At 38.0% G+C, this 17,344-nt stretch overlaps 1 protein-coding gene across 1 annotated transcript; it reads left to right on the forward strand.

Annotated features, from left to right (window-relative positions):
* The first annotated feature begins 2,097 nt into the window (after positions 1 to 2,097).
* LOC148677788 (alcohol dehydrogenase class-3-like) lies at positions 2,098 to 14,120 on the forward strand. Its single transcript, XM_088625889.1, has 8 exons — positions 2,098 to 2,246; positions 4,383 to 4,484; positions 5,927 to 6,068; positions 7,038 to 7,125; positions 8,010 to 8,211; positions 9,447 to 9,707; positions 11,334 to 11,466; positions 12,168 to 14,120. The coding sequence occupies exons 1-8, from the start codon at positions 2,229 to 2,231 to the stop codon at positions 12,323 to 12,325; spliced, it is 1,104 nt and encodes a 367-aa protein (XP_088482015.1). The 5' UTR covers positions 2,098 to 2,228; the 3' UTR covers positions 12,326 to 14,120.
* The last annotated feature ends 3,224 nt before the right edge of the window (positions 14,121 to 17,344 follow it).

A 17,344-nucleotide genomic window follows, 5' to 3' on the forward strand; every position in this document is an offset into this window, starting at 1 on the left:
ATAATTTAACCTAACCATCTTTTTTCTAACACCTTCTTCCAATTCATGGTTGCAGAGGAACCAGAGCTAATCACAGCAAGCAACAGGCACAAAGCACAGGTCACACAGACACAGTTGACAGTGCACACACTCACACCAGGACCAGTTTTCCCAAGATCCAATTCAACTACCAGTATGTCAATGGACTGCAGGAGGATACCAGAGCATCCGCAGTAAACCACATGAACAGGAGGAGAACACACAAACTCCACACAGATAGTACTCCAGGTCCAGAGTTGAACCCAAGGCCCCAGAGTTGTGGGGTAGCAATGCTAACCACTGCACTACCATGCATAATTGAACTTATATCTCGTAAAAATAAAGGAAATTGGGGAATTGCCCAAAAGAATAATTAAAGGAAAATTAAACTACCTTTTATGTGGAGCTTTCCATCACTCAGCTGCAAAGAAGCTAGGATGAAAAAAAAGCAAAAGTCAAGCAAAATAACAACTTTGCTGGGAAACCATAATGCTCACATATCATGTTTATTTCTGGCTTACATTCCATCTTAGACTTTAATGACTTAATCAGACTAATTAAGTGAATAAGAAGTCAAATAATAATTTCCTAGAGCTGTGCAAATCCATTCTTTGATTACTGGGTTTCCTGGTGTAAACAGAGACATAGGAGGAAGATGCAATTTTACACATCATGCTCCTTTGGTTGGTAGTAGCTAAAGGAGATACTGTAGCACAGGGAGTGCTTTCATATAATACAGTGAAGAAAATTAAATAAATAATATGTGCAATACAATAGCGTGCACTTATGATATGTGTGATCCGCCAAACCAAAATAAATAGGCAAAGACTCAATAAATGATAGTCATTAAATAGGTTCTACAAATAAAGAAATACAAAATATGACAAAGCAGACAAGAAATGTGATAATTTATTTTTAAAAATTGACAGTTGAACATACATAAAAGGCACAAATTAAGTATAACAAATTAATCAGCACCAATACTCAATTTAAAAACACACTAAATATGCTAAATGCTACAGGTTGAATCCCTATATTACATTTAGATTTGTGTCATCCAGAAAAATCTTTAAAGGCCTACTTTTATTTCCCAAATTGTTAAGGCTACAAATGTAGCTCCTAAATTCAAATATCTCTGTTAAAACACCCCAGCAAAAGTCATTAAACTGTGCTGGCACATTTGCCCCATAATGAGTTTAGATTATGATCGTGATTTTTTTCTTACAGCGCTAATGTTCAGTCTCTGAACTCAACCAGTGTATTATAAGTGCGAGTTTAACAGAGAGTCTAAAAAGAAAAGGACAACTTCACACAATTAACTCTTCAATAATTATTTCAAGATAAACATAAATTATTTCCACCACAAGATCTTCATCAAAATGCTTCACTCCACCATTACATTAGAAGTATTGACTGAGCAGTAATTGAATGTAAAATGACCTATTTTTAACAAAATGACAAGATTAATTTATACTTCTTAATGATTAGTTAAAAACTATTGATTATGCACTTTCTTCTCTTCACTTATCAAAATTATTTTAGTGTTCCTTATATTACAGATTATTTCATTCTGAGATTAATTGAGACACAGAATACCTCCCCTCCCCCCTTGAAATCCAAGCTAGTTTATCAAACTTCAAAATGTAACTAATTCTTGGACGTCTGTTTTCCAATTGCACAGGTTGGATGGCTCTCTTGTAATAGATCCCCTCCTTTGTACAGTACACGTGCTGTATCTTATCAAGCTTATTGAATAGCGTGCTAATGAATGCCAGGTCTCAAATAAGGGCCTGTGCGGTTATCAGGAAGAGGCAGAGAATGCTATTTAAATAAATGAATAGGACTTTAACAAAATAATAAAGTCACAATTATGTATAACGTGAGTAGGAGGTAAAATGACTGAAGGGGAATTCAAGCGTAGATTGCTGTGCATATTAATCTTGAGTAAACGCGAATGATTAATTTCCTCTATTGGCAGGTGAATCCTTTACTTTTTTCACCTGAGTACTAATGAAATAGTGCAGATTGTAATTAGAGGTTTGTATCCCTCCCAACGACAGAAAATCTGCCTCAAGCTACAAAACATGTTTAAACAATGTAAAACATTTACAGATAAAATCAAAAGTCCAATATACGTCAAACCCAAATCATTGTTCAAAGACTCTAGGAGTTTTAGGTACTTTTAAGGCATTTGCAAAAAACCCCTAACCATGGATACCGCCGGGAAGGTATGTATCCATTGCACACTACTTATTAAATGCTGCAAAGCGTTATTACTTAAAAAGCACTGGTTGCTACAGAAGTACAGACGCGTATCAACGACAAGGAGAAAAAACATATTTTTTTGCTTTTGATCGCGATAAAATTGCGTTTAAACAATATACTTTTTGAATTAAACTAGAAAGTGCTGCTAACACATCGACAGCAACAGAACTTTCTTCATAAATGTACTGTATTGTGTGCCGTCCTTTAATAGTTTTTTTTAAATAATTTTGTCATTCTCGCATCTCTCTGCACTCATGTCTGTGCAAAACGACACAAAAAATACTGTTTTCCTCTCCCTCCAAATAACGAGTTTCCTCCATTTTGGAGGGTGCAATTCCAAATTCAAATATATTTGCTGTACAGTAAGCAGAGGTTAAAAGTTTTTTTATAGGATTTTGTGCTTAAAGATTCTTAAGTCTTACTGTCAAATTGTAACGTATTCTGTTCAATGTGTTAGAGATTAAAGATTAGACAAAACCCCACTGTATGTACAGTACATGTTGCTGCAGTTTCTCATGAAGATTAAAATATGTAAAGCCTGGTTATTTTGCCTTTCACAAATGTACAAATGTACTTATTTTTAATATCAAAACTACCACAAACAAGGAAAAGACTAAAATGTGTACTACGAAGTTGGTTTAAATTAATATAAATTATAGAAAACATGAATGTAAGAAGTAGAAAACATTTTAAGCATTCTATTTATACACAAAAGTCGCATATTATTGAACACTAGGTTTGTGATGGAAAAAAACAATGTTCATGTCTTTATGGATTTTAAGATATTCCATGTTTGCCTAGCTGTATCAGAAAATGAACTTAGAGAAACAGGTATTATTTTTTTTAAAGTGACAAAGGTGTTCCAGAAGTAAGTTTCTTCAAATGGAAATTTAAATGTTGCGAGCTTCACAGAGCTCAAGAGAACAGAGTTGCAGGCTCACCAGAGTTTATTGACCTTTACTGATAAACCGGTGTGTGTGGTAATAACAGAGAGGGGTTAGAGAACAGGAGAGAGCATAGCAAAACCTGACCATTGAAACTGGGCGACACAGAGAGGCCTGACTGCCCAGGGAAGACTGGGTGTGTTTCCATTACCAGCAGGGAGTAGCAGAAGAGATACACTTCCTGCTGCACGGAGAAATACAGTACTGTACTCTGGGATTAGACAAACATTCTTCCCTAAAAATTACATATCTAATCCCAGAATTCCCACACAACACCTAGCTTCCAGTTCTAACCAGGGGGGAAGAAACTCTGTGATTTCCTGTCAAAGCCTGATAAACAGGTGCAACAGACCGTGATGTATGTAAAAGTCCAATAATATATTTATTTTTACTGTAAATGTCTGTAAATGTTGTGTTAATTGTGTATGTTTTGGTAACACTGTCATGCCCATGACACCCGTTGAATTGAATTACAGAGAACGTAATTTCCTTACTAAAATAGGGACAGAGAGAAGGAAAGCACTAAAGGTAATGACAAGTGTGGCAGTGAAACCTTCCTTGGTTTTATCATCATCAGTAGATGACTTAGAGTAGTTAATGCAGAAATCACAAAGACCTAATAGAGTTATGAAGTTATTGGTTCCAGAAGGTGGCTGATAGTGTTTTGTAGTTGTCTGACGAGATATACCATCCTGAAGTGTTTCCAAGAAACTTTTCAAACTGTGCCTCCCAGTAATGTGGGAGTCTGCATATCATTCTCTGAAATACACGGTGTGCATTATTAAAAGTTAGATATAAACTACATGTACTTTATGTCTGTATGTTCTACTTAAAGCATAGAAATTATTTTTCAGTTTATCTGCATTAAAAATGGAGCCATTTTGTTCTAATTTTATTTCAAGCTGTGTGAAGATTGTGAGGATTATTTCAAGCTTCTGAATCATTTTTAAATATAATGCATGTCTATTTTATATTTGTTAATGGATTCATGATTTTGATAAATATATTATGTATTGGATTTGGTTTTCTACCTTCCTGCAAATAACTTTTCTTACCCAAGATAATAAAGGAAGTAAGATGATGCATTCCATAATATCTTGTTGGAAGTACAGTACATGTGTGGGACCATATTCAGTAACAAGATTATCTATGCAGGTTATTAAATGCAAAGCCGCAGTAGCTTGGGAGCCTAAAAAACCCTTATCCATTGAAGAGATTGAGGTGCCACCCCCAAAGGCTCATGAAGTTCGAATTAAGGTGAGAAACATCTTCTATTCTCTGAATGTTGACATTACTGATTAGTTTGACTCATTGTAGATCAATGTCATGTTAAGTACAGGTGCAATTGCATCCTTTCATTTTGCCAAAATGATTATTAAAGAAGTTAACTATTTGAAATAATATGAACTTTGAATTAACACTTTCTTTTTATGAAATTTGATTAATTTTGGTTAAATGCTAAATTCTAAATTCAATTCGAACTGAGATGATTCCTATTTTGTGTTAAATGGTTTTACCAGCTATTTAAAAAAGACAATTCTAGGAAAATGGGCTAAAAATTGAGCAGTTAACTGAAAATAAGATGATTCCAATGATAAGAACAGTCACTTCTGCTTATCCCTTAACTAGCAGCCATATCACCCTGCAACTCACAAATGACAACCCACTGAAGCTCTGCAGGTGTGAGCCCATTTAGTACCTGGATGGGAGACCGTCTGTGAAAAACTAAGATTGCGGCTAGAAGTTGTGTTAGTGGGGCAAGTAGGGGGCACTCAGCCTGTGGTCTGAGTGGGTCCTAATGCCCCAGTGGAAGGAAGGGCGCTGTCCTTCAGATGAGACGTAAAACCAAGGACCTGACTCTCTGTAGTCATTAAAAATCCCAGGATGTTTCTCAAAAAGAATAGGGGTGTTACCCCGGCATCCTGGACAAATTTCCCCCTGGCCTTTACCAATCATGGCCTCCTAATCATCCCCATCTATGAATTGGCTTCATTACTCTGCTCTCCTCCCCACTGATAGCTGATGTGTGGTGAGCGTTCTGGTGCACTATGGCTGCCGTCGCATCATCCACGTGGATGCTGCACATTGATGGTGGTGGAGGGGAGTTCCCATTACCAGTAAAGCGCTTTGAGTGGAGTGTCCAGAAAAGCTCAGTGTAAGGAATTAATTATCCACTCTTCCTGTTGGCTGTCAAGAGTTTTCCTTCAACAGCTCAATTATCGACTACTGTTTTACATTGTGTTTTGACTATCTTAACAACACCTTGCTTTTAAACTACTTCCCTTAACAGTATCAGTGCTCTGTCTTGAATTATGAAACGAGCTATATTGTTGAAGCCAATGCCCTTGTGTTGTTAAAGAAAAAAAAAACTAGGTGAAATCTTTGGATCAATTGGCTACGGAAAAACCCAATATCCTCCTCTTGTTTGTAACCATTCCTATGCTCTTATGTTTAATGTATGCATAGATTAAACTAAAAAGTCCTTACAAGTGCTGAAGCTACTATAACATCTCTTAAGCCAGAGTGACTTGGCACTCTTGGCACTTGGTACAGTAACTTGGCAAAGCTTTTTACATTGCCGAAAAGGAAAAAAAAAAATCTGACACATCAGGATCATACTATCCCACAGGCAGTGGCATTTTTCATGTGTTGATGTGATTGCAGTGTTGCATGTGTGCTTTTGTACTCTTTTTGAACAGATTGCTGCTACCGGTGTGTGTCACACTGACCTGTATTTCCTGAATGAGGGAAATATAAAGGAGCGCTTTCCACATATTCCCGGTCATGAAGGAGCTGGGATTGTAGAGAGTGTGGGTCCAGGAGTGACCAAGTTAAAGCCAGGTGAAACCACCCTAGAATAGCAGATTATATCACCCATTCTACCTATTGGCTTAAATTAGTTTCAATTGATATAATGTTTATACAGTTGTATGAGGTCCTTGTGTGCACACTTAATTTTTTGACAGTTTGCAGTTAAACCGAAAAACTTGTAATCAGGGGCAACTAACTCATTTGTAGCATGCCATTTCATGCCATGACATTAAATTTGTGTGTGTGGTGTTGGTGAGGTATAAATTAATGGTGCACCACAAATGTCTGAGTTTCACCATATCTCCTAAACACAGTTCATTAGAAGTGAATATACATTTCAATGCAGTAGTAAAAATACACTTTTTTGCCGTGGATCTTTTTCACCAAATATGGATTTATTTTAGAGCTGTATTTAATGTACTGGTGAAGATTCTCTATCTCTTTTGCACAAACCATATACGCACATCTTTGGGCACTTTTTAACTCTTACTTTGAAAACATTATTATAAAAAATCAATTAATTACTCCATAGTTTTGTTTCAGAAGGCTTGAGAAATATTTATACAGCCATAAAAGTGCTTTGTTTAGCATTTCTGAGGGACAATATTCATGTTTTTAATTTCTTTCTGATGGTTGATCTGGTACTGACTGAACTTGAACAAATAACATTACAAAAACTATAGTTTTATTATATCATTTGAAGGATATTTAATGTCAATGACTTTTCTTACACTTAGTAGATTCAATTATGTTTGCTCACTTAGAGAAAAATTGGCAAGATTTTACATTGAGTCGAGTTTAATCAATTTCAAGATGTCAGCTCACAATCATTATCTCAGGGTTGTACTGGATGCATCAATGAGAGACTGCTGGCTGTTTATTGCAACAGCTGAAAAAAAATATCACTTAAGGATTCTGAGAAAAGCAATTTACCAGCTGTAAAAGACTCTAGACAATAGGATGACACTGACCTCATTTGATGTTTTTCTCATTTTCCAGGAGACAAAGTTATCCCTCTTTTTGCTTCTCAGTGTGGAGAATGCCGGTTCTGCCTAAATCCCAAAACCAATCTGTGTGACAAGAACTGGTAAATGTCTTTGCCTCAAAAAAACAAAACAAAACAATACAGACCCAAGGGAGATGAGGTCCTGAACAACATAATCCGACCAGAAATAATTAAAAGAAGCTTGTCACACATTCTCATCCTTTACTCCATTTTTTCAGAATTTATGAAGCTAACCTATACATATTTAAGGACCTTTTTCATTTTGAACCTATTGCAGGTTTGATTTACAAAAATATAAACAAATGGAATAAAGATGTGCAATTTTCTTTTTTCAAAGATTTTTAACACCTGAGCTGAACATTTAGACCCAACTCATACCTTTTTGTCCCATTTTGGTATAATATATACAGTATATTAACAATGATAGGAACAGATTGAAAAAAAAATCAATACAGAACTCTGTATTGGAGAGTTCTATTACATAGCATTCTAGTCTAGGATACCAGAAGAATGCTATTTGAAGAGAAAGGGATATTTTGCTATTTAATTTAGTGATGCCAAAAAAAGTGTGATATTGTACCTGATAAACATTGTACTGGTCTTTTAATTGAAGGTAAATGCTAATATTCTAAATTTAATATTCTAGCAGAATCAGTGGTTCTTATTGAAACAATGATTTTTAGTTTGAACCTAATTAAAATGTTGCCTTCCAAAGCATTATTAAACACTTGTAACCAAAGGCAACTAACTCATTCCAGACCTTTCATTCTTGGACAGTACTACTGTATATATTTCTGAAAGTATTATCAATTTAAAGTATAGGTAAATTCAGTTAACTTTCTAAATGGAAAAACAATGTTCCTTTCCACTTACACCATACCTCATTTGTTCAAATGTATCCTAACAACATATCTACTGAGTCATTTCAAGCACCACAAAAAGACATGTTTCCATCTCGCTCTCAGGTCACTGCAAAAACCCATGTTCAGAATGACATGCAGGGGGAAGCCAGTCTTCCAGATGACGGGCACCAGCACTTTCTCAGAGTACACGGTGGTCGATGAGATCTCCGCTGTCAAGATTTGTGACTCTGCCCCCCTGGACAAGGTCTGCCTGCTGGGCTGTGGTGTCTCCACTGGGTATGGAGCAGCCCTCAACACTGCCAAGGTGCCTACCTGCCTGCTCCTGTCAGAAAGTTTCAATTCTAAAGATTACCTCTAGTCTTGAAAATGCTTTTAAAAAAGATGTGTGACAGTAGAGTGGCACGGATTCACTACTAGTGCTTGCCAGTGTCTCTTTAATGTACAGCTTTGTATGCAGTAGTGGATGGCTTTGGAACAGAGCTGATAGGATTGCAACTTAAGAGTAAAAATAGATTGGAGTAGACAAGAATTTATCTGCATTGTCAGATGTGTGGTTATGTAGCAAACTGGGCCTAATTTGTGCATTGCCATTCAAACTACAGGCATAGGGGTACTGTGAGAATATTGAACTATAATGAGTAATGGCTCCGCAATTTGTATGTTTCCGTAATTATGGGATATTGGGAGCCCAGTAGAGCCACGCTGAGGCACGTGACAAAACCAGCCAGGATGAAGAAATAAATCCAATGCTTCAGTGCAATTAAGTGGAAGACAAAAAGACAACCTTGGACTCTTATACTCAGGTTGCCAGTAAAGAGCTCAATATAATCACAAACTTTTTTTCTCTTCCAGTTATTTTTGCCTGTACCTGCAGACACAAATAGGGGGGTCTGTACTGAAAAAAATAACATTCACTGAATTGATTGTACTAAATGGTATTTGTTCCTATTTCCCTAAATGTTCCTATTTCTCGATGATATATACTATACATTTAAAATCATATTCTTTCATACTAGCATGTGAGCATGTGTCGTCTCCTGATATTCACTTTTAGTCCGAGGGAGCCACTGTGTTTCCTGTTTGTCATCCCACTCAAATGCCACTATTACTGAATTTATTTGTACCAGTTGTTCACGTAATCTGCATATACACATTTTTCCTGGTCTTTATTCATTGGAGGAGTATACATTACTTATAAAATCTTGTGAATGGACAGCATTCTTGCTGGATCAGTAGTGAGGACCATATCTTTAATTGCCACAAGTAGTCAGGACCACGGTTTAGCGTCCCATTTGAAGGACAGAACCTCCTACAGAAGTGTCCCTTGTCGCCATCTGCACCGTTGTTTTAAAAATTGAGATCCAGTGGAAAAACAACCACTTAATGTTCAACCAACACTATTTACAGAAAACACTTAGATTTCCCACTCTGGTTCTCCCCATGTAGTAATCAGGTTGAATGTTACATAGCTCCTGAGACCTGGTGGGATTAGGCTATAAAATGGTAACTCTGCTGTTTCACTCTCTTCCCTGCTTGTAGGTTGAGCCCGGCTCCACCTGTGCAGTGTTTGGCCTGGGAGCTGTGGGTCTGGCTGTGGTGATGGGCTGCAAGGCTGCAGGAGCCTCTCGGATCATTGGGATCGACATCAACAAGGACAAGTTTGAGAAGGCAAAGGTGTTCGGTGCCACCGAGTTTGTCAACCCTAACGACCACAGCAGACCCATCCAGGAGGTGCTGATTGAAATGACTAATGGGGGAGTGGACTACTCCTTTGAGTGTGTGGGCAATGTTACTTTAATGGTGAGTTCAGCCTCTAAAGATTTTGTATTTCCTGTGGAAATATCATAAGGAGTCATTCAGGGCTGTATTTTATCGCTTGACTCATTTGAAAATACATTAAAAGACTTCAGCAAGTAACAAAGAACCACTCAAAACAGAAGTAAATGTAGAGATACCGATGTGACCGAATGTGAAGATTGAGGTTCCTTCTTTCTAGCTTGCCAACAGCTATATCACCCTGCAACTCACAACCGGCAACCCACCTGAGCTCAGTAGGTATGAGCCTGCCCACTACCTGGAAGGGAGACCTCCTGGGAAAGCTAAGAAAACACCTGGAAAAGGTGTTAGTGGGACCAGTAGGGAATGTTCACCCTGTGCTTTGAGAGGAGTGTCAGACCTTTTTCACAAGTGTGACTTCTAGATTGGGCAACTCTCAGGAAAAGATGTCTATCTATCCTGTAACCACATCAGGTGTCTAATCCATGTTTATCTTGGTGATATATTTATATCCCATGGTGCTGTCATTAGCCACCAATATTTAATAAAGAAAAATAGTTTGTATGAAACACTCTTAAGCCTTGCTCTTCAAATAAAACAAAGATTAACAGATGCTCCTCTCAAGTACACTGGTAATAGATCGATTTCCGCCACTATTGAGGCCCTCTGGTGACCTCAGGTGGAACTACACCGCTCTCATGTGGCTGCCTTGTTGCATAACATGGATCTCTGGTTGAAAAAACACACAGGCAATTTAGAGACACTAGCAACCTAAGCATGACTTCAGGAATTGAAAAGCAAGCACAGCGCCAGGTGAAAACCCACTGCACCTGGCGAAAACCCATGAGGAAAGAGAGCGAACATGCAAATTCTGCACACAAGGCTCCCCAGTCCAAAATTAAACCCAAGACTCAAGAGCTGTGAGGCTGCAGCACAAACAGCTACAGGACCGTGCTCCCATTTATCTGTTCACCTCTGTCCCATATACGGTATGATTTTGGACTTTTGCTCTTGCCCCGCTTTCTTCTGTTTTGGCAAATTTGTTTGCGTTTGTTGGAATGGTAGGTTAATTATTATCTAATTAAAAATTTAAGCAGTCACTCTTCCAGTGCTACAGCAGAAAATCTCTTGCTGACAGAATGAACAAAAATATTACTATTCCAAGTGGCATGGTGTTGCAGTGGTTAGTATTGCTGTTTTGCAGTGCTGGGGCCCTAGGCTTAATTCTGCATGTAGGGTGCTATCTGCATGAAGGTTGTCTGTTCTCCCCCGTGTTTGCATAGGTTTCCTGTGGGTGCTTCAGTTTCCTCCCATGCTTCAAAATAGCATCTGGGAACATTTGCCCTGGTGTGAGTATGTGTGTCCTGCAACGAACTGGCCAAGGTGTATCCTCCCTTGTGCCTGCTGCTTTCTGGGATAGGCTCTAGCTTCTTCCATGTCCCCCTGAATTGGATTTATTGGTTAGAAAATGGATGGATGGGATTTTTGCTTCTCGCACTTCAGGACACTTTCCACATCTGATACATTTCTAAATTGGATGACGCACATCTTTTTTTCTGGTCGTTCTTCACTGACATTGAGAGATATCAGATCGTACAAATGCAACCATCCCATTTTCAAATGTTTTCTTTTTTTTCCCCCCACATCCAGAGGAGTGCCCTGGAGTGCTGTGTGAAAGGCTGGGGAGTCTGTGTCATTGTTGGGGTGACAGAGCTCAATGACATTTCTACTCGGCCAATGCAGCTGCTAAATGGTCGCACCTGGAAGGGGTCGTTGTTTGGTGGTGAGTATTCTAACTGGTTCTTTACTTTCTCCTTGTCTGCCAACCTGTGATCAATGATGAACTAATAAAGAAAGAATACATTAGGGTTGACCCGAATGTATAATTGCCTTTCTGTCGAAAGATGCATGATCAGAAAAGATCACTAGTTTCAAGAGTGAAAGGAAAGGCCTGAGCCTGTTTCACCATGAAAACTGATGAATGTCTATAGTAAAGGCATCTTTCATAGTCACAGCCACAAATTAATAAGTACATTTACCTTTAAATAACTTTTTTCCTCCAGTATGTTGTCTAACTATTTGCTGTGATAGGCCTTCTGCCATAAATATCCTCCTATTGGCCATATTAACCAAAAATGCATTAATTTTATTTTTTTCTTAGTACTGTGCTAATTCGTGGCTTGGATGAAATCATTCTGTGGTCCAATTTGGAATGATTCATGAATGTGCTTTAACAATTAACATAAAAAATGGGAACTAATGGCAGATTACTCATATTTCTCTTTACAAACCTTGATGATTTAAACTCTCAATAATTATGTGGATATTTATTTAAACCAATATTTTATAAAAACAGAAACTGACCATCAAGTAATAATATTTGATTCTTATTTCCATATGCTGTTAATAAGATGCTTGTGGTAATGTATGTTATGAACAGCACATTCAAGTGAAGACTAGTAAATACTGTTCTTTTTGCCATAGGCTGGAAGAGTTTGGATAGTGTGCCTCAATTGGTGGAGGACTACATGGCAAAGAAACTTATGCTGGATGAGTTTGTGAGCCACACACTGCCCTTAGATGGAGTGAATGAGGCCTTTGACCTCATGACCAGTGGAAAAAGGCAAGCTCTCTTATTTTAAACTGTACTCTTGCTCGCAGACATACCAAATCTAGAAAAAGAAATAATACCTCATTGTGTGTAGTTCAAGTCCCCATAATGAACAAGTACTGTAAGTGATAAATGTATGCAGTTTTTGCCCTCCTAGACAAAGTCTGACAATACATCTGTAATAGCACTTCATAGCAGTAGGAAGTTTCATTCTTCATTTATTTTTAGTATTAATTTTTGTATAGCTGAGTTTGCTTACACAAATTTTACAAGTGAAGTTAATTGTTTTCTTTGCAATGTCAGACAGTAGTCAAGTCTCAGAGAGAATTGGATTTCAATACTTCTCAGTGCTAATACACAAAAGTTAATATAAGTAGTGTCAAAACTCATACTTGACAGGCTGCAAGATGGCTCTCTCGCAGGGCCGATGCAGGTGGCGACACAACCAGGTCAGGGTGCTGGAGACCAAGAGGTGGGAGGCAAAGGGAAAAATAAAATCCTCCATTAGCATCACAGCAGGTTGTGTTCGTCGGGCAAGGTCAGGAGGTGGGGGAGTGCAGAGGTAGTGTAACATCAAAGATCCTCACTAGAAGATGGAGGTGGACCTTGGCATGCTCCCTAGGGAAATCTGCAGCATGGCATTGTGCCCTGATATAGTGGTGTGGTCAGAAGAGAGTAAGACCATACTGCTGTTAGAGCTGACAGTCCATTGGGAGAAGGGCATGGAAGCTGCAGAGGTACTCTGACCTCAGAGCAGAATGTCGAACCCTTAGTCTACCAGGTGGCAGTTGGATGCTGAGGTTTTATAAGCACATCAGTGTTACACCCCCTCAGAGATGTGGGAGTGGCTGGCATAACACTGAAGAGGCCAGCAAAGGATCTAGTGGAAGAGGTGGAAAAAGGAAGCTTCTGGCTATGGCTGAGGAGAAGAGATAGGAGCTGGGGGCCAAAAACCTCTGATTAGGGAGGGGCCAGCTGCAGGGGGTGGCGGGGAGATGTCCCTGTCACTGCCCCGCCACAAGGACGTGTACTGGGGTAAGGGGGAGAAACGTCGATGAATGGTGGTCCCCCAGCTGAAGACCCTGTAGCTGGCCTCCAAGCAGGAGGTGTGGCAGGTGAAAGCTGTGCAAGTTAAGATCCTCCTGTATAGATGATGTTCCTATTTCATGTATGTCAACAATACAGAGAAAGATTGAAGTCAGGAAAGGCAGAAAGAAACATTTTGGCAGGACAGGGGCAAATCTTGAGTAAGCACATGTACAATACTGTACAGTATATCTTACTGAGATGTTTGCACCAGCATGAAACCATGAATACCCCAGAGTTTCTTGGTGTAGTAGTCCCTTGGTCATTTGGTACACAATGGTATTGGTGCTGTATTTTACAGTCGTAAACCACATATGCGGTTACCGTGCTGCTACTGAGACACTGTGCTGTTTTTTTTTCTCTGCATAGATGCATTTGGCAGTTAAATGGACCTCTTAGAACTATGTGTTCAGCAGCAGCCGATTCAGATTATTTTGCTGTATAATAAGTAGTATTAAGAGGTGGCTACTGGATCAGAGCAAAAAGATGACCATCGAAGAACATCCATTCACAAATCTTTTCCAAATACAAAAATCTTTTTTGTATTTCAGCATTCGGACGGTTTTGATAATGCAAGGAAAATAAGATGAAGCTCGAAGGGACTTCCCTGGCCTTCTGCTCAAGCTCCTTGGAATCATCCTCATACTTTTGTGTATTTCGGTATTAATTTCATTGTTAGTCGTGGTGATTAAGTGCCTGGGAAAAGATACACAACATAAATAAAGACTTTTCAGACCATATTTTTCTTGTCCATTCATAATAATTCAACTATTGAGAGTTCACTTAAAATGACTAATAAGTATGATTATTTTGTACTAAGGAATATACTGGTGAAAAAATAATAAATAACAAATATTAGGAGTACACATGCTAATGAACAGACTCTCAATAGCTGACTGTGCACTGCTGACTTGAGTAAAGTGAGGCGAACTTCCATCATCTTCCCAAGATAGGATAATCCCAGACTTGAACACAAGTGGTGAAACGTGCAAACTTACAGACCATTATCCTCCACAACCTCAAATAAAGGTGATGCTAGCAGAGGAATCAGATGTCACTGGGCTTCAGGTATTGACAAAATATGATTTAATAATATTGTTTTTGCTTGGTTAAGTCATCACCACGTTGACTCTTGTGACAAAGCTGTCTCTTAAAAATCTCCAAACTGGATACAAGAGAACAATAGGGTGAATATATGTAATATAAGTGATCAAGGACTGTACAGAGAACTTCTTTCATAATATCAGGCATTTTAAATTGCTTCGAACTAGAGCTGAGGCCCCTCAAAATAAATGTACACTGCTCTCAAGTCATAGACAATGATATTTAAGAGAATGAAGAAATTGATGATAAAGAATATTAAAAAACAAATATTGACTGTATATAGCATGGCTCTAAAAAGTGTTAAGTCCACTTAAGCACTTAATCAGACCTTATTCATGCTGGATTTGTGCTTTTTCTACATCTCCATGTTATTGTCTTTTTTCTTGGAGTTACTCTGACATCTGGTGGAGATGCAAAGGAACAAGTAAAGGTTTATTCCATGCTGAATAGAGAGAAAAAGAAACGCAACATTTTGGCTGAAACGTTCTGTTTCTTTTCTTCTCTTTTCAGCATGGAATAAACCTTTACTTGTTCCTTTGTAGCCTACGCATGCTGACGCAGCTACCTACTTGAACTATCTAGTGGAGATGTGAATAAAAGGATAGATAAACCAGAGGTTTGCTGTTTTTCTTTCTCTGAAAAAGGATAGATGACGGAAAAACATTCTGCTAATATTGTGACTCCCTCAAAAAATGGCTACATTAGAAATTCGGAATACAAATATTACCATATTATTATAAATCTACCAGCGTAGAGATGTGATAATTGGTCAGGGGTTGATTTCCAATTTTAATGTACACATTGGAAATAAATCCCTCTTAAAACTCCAAAGTGAAAAGTGGTCCTCAAACCTGTGATGTGTGACTTGTGATAGATTTCTTCCAGCTAAACTACGTCTGTAAAACCTTAATGGAATCTGGTTCCTCCTTAAAAAAAGTGAATACACAGCAGCAGTTAAGACAACATCATAATAAGAGTATAATAATCCTTCACTTAAGCAGTGAATTCAGTTAAGAACAAATTCTCATTTACAAAGCCATTCTGGAGAAGAGTTTCACACTATTGTTACACTGAACACAAAGCGCAGAAAAGGAAAAATCAATAGAATGTAACATAACACTAACAGGATGTGGCAGTGTGAATTAGTGCCATCATTCAGATACAAAGGTGGATAGTTTCAACTCACTCTGCAGATTGCCTAGATCAGTGGTTCTCTAAATTCTATGGTCTGCGGACCACTTACATCACAGACGTGGTGGACCACCTATGTCTACGTCCACTTCTTACCCTGTAAAAATCATCACCTATTAATGCAGTTAAATTAATATTGAATTCAATTTTATGAAAGTACTGATGTTTTTACAGACAAAATTGCATATTTTGCAAATGTTTTTATTAGTTGAAAAGTTAATGTGAAGAATGGAGCTGCTTAGACTTGCTTTAAGAAAGATGACTAGGGCAGCTACGGACCATCATTGGTGCACAGAACACACTTTGAGAACCTCTGGCCTAGATCACTATCAAATTGCTCTTGGGAGATTGTTCAATAAAAATGCTGTATTTTTGTAGAATGGCAGAGAATTGCAATACATTTGGAAGACAGTACAGAGTTTTTTCCAATTAAAGATTTGTAAATTATGTTAAGTAATTGAAGCAATCATCTAGCATGAAGAGAGAAAACAAAATGTGCATTTAAAGCTCAATGTCAGTTTGTAAATTTAGGCTTATAATGCAGATGAAAAAGTAAAAGATTTTAGAAGATACATTTTCCAAACAGTGTGCGGTTTTGTGTGTTTGAAGGGCACAGTTCCTGTGTTTTGTAGCTATAACATTTTTAAATGTAGAAAGCATTTCTCTGGAGCAACATTTCCTATTCATATTTCACATTTTAACTGAAGTATATTAAGCTTTTTCTCATTATACTAACTTTCCATCATACATTTTACTGAAACATTCTGTATTTGTCACAATATACAGTACAACATGTTTTCTGTAACAGTTAGAGCATGACTTTGCCTTAAAGAGATTTGACTTATATTTGGGACAAAGTTGTTTGTATTGTGATATTTATTAATTTCTTTTCCTGGGCAATATCAGCACCTCAGAGAATTAAAATCACAATGATCACAATGATGAGGGCAACAGTGGTTACCAGTGCCATTAAAACTAATGGAAGAATGGTGTAAGATATCACAGAGGGCATCACAAATCATCATAGCATTAACATAGAGAAGACAGCAATAAGGGCCTTTTCCCCAATCATCACATAAAGAAGTATACAGCCTTCTATCTTGATAATGTAACAAAAAATCATTTTTGACATACTGAATATATAGCAAATCAATTAGTTGTACTCTATGGCCTGGAAACAAAGACAGGCAAGGCTTAGAAGCCCAAGGCAGCATTTTTCAGGACATCATCATTACAAATATGACAAAGACGAGACACTTAAATAAATTCCAACACTTCCTGTGATACTCTTGGCAAAATTTCATAATTTGAAGCCCTGAAGCCCTCCTTCATTCATGATCCCCCCCATCACCACCAGTGCAAAAAAGGCATTGTTTCATAGATCCAGTACACCTGTAGCCTACAGTATGTCTCTCCCACTGATCAGAACCAATAGATTGGTGCTCTGGAATCAATTCAGAGATAATCAACTAGATACATTCCCTTACTCTTTAGTCATGTAGTCTGATCATGTTAGATCTCAGAAGCTAAGGAAAGCTGGGCCTGGTGAGTGAGGGGTTGGGAGACCTCCAAGGAAAATCAGATTCCTGCTGTAATTAGGGTGGGGTACCTGTAGGTGGCACTCTTGACCACCTTCTGGACCACACTTCACACTGTTTACTACATTGGA

This window comes from Lepisosteus platostomus, chromosome 1 (genome assembly GCF_059453375.1).
Source record: "Lepisosteus platostomus isolate fLepPlt1 chromosome 1, fLepPlt1.hap1, whole genome shotgun sequence".
Lineage (NCBI taxonomy): Eukaryota > Metazoa > Chordata > Actinopteri > Semionotiformes > Lepisosteidae > Lepisosteus > Lepisosteus platostomus.

Coding starts and splice junctions, on each gene's coding strand:
- LOC148677788 (XM_088625889.1), top strand. Junction 7,126..8,009: donor AATCTGTGTGACAAGAACTG/GTAAATGTCTTT, acceptor TCTCGCTCTCAG/GTCACTGCAAAAACCCATGT. Junction 9,708..11,333: donor TGGGCAATGTTACTTTAATG/GTGAGTTCAGCC, acceptor CCCCACATCCAG/AGGAGTGCCCTGGAGTGCTG.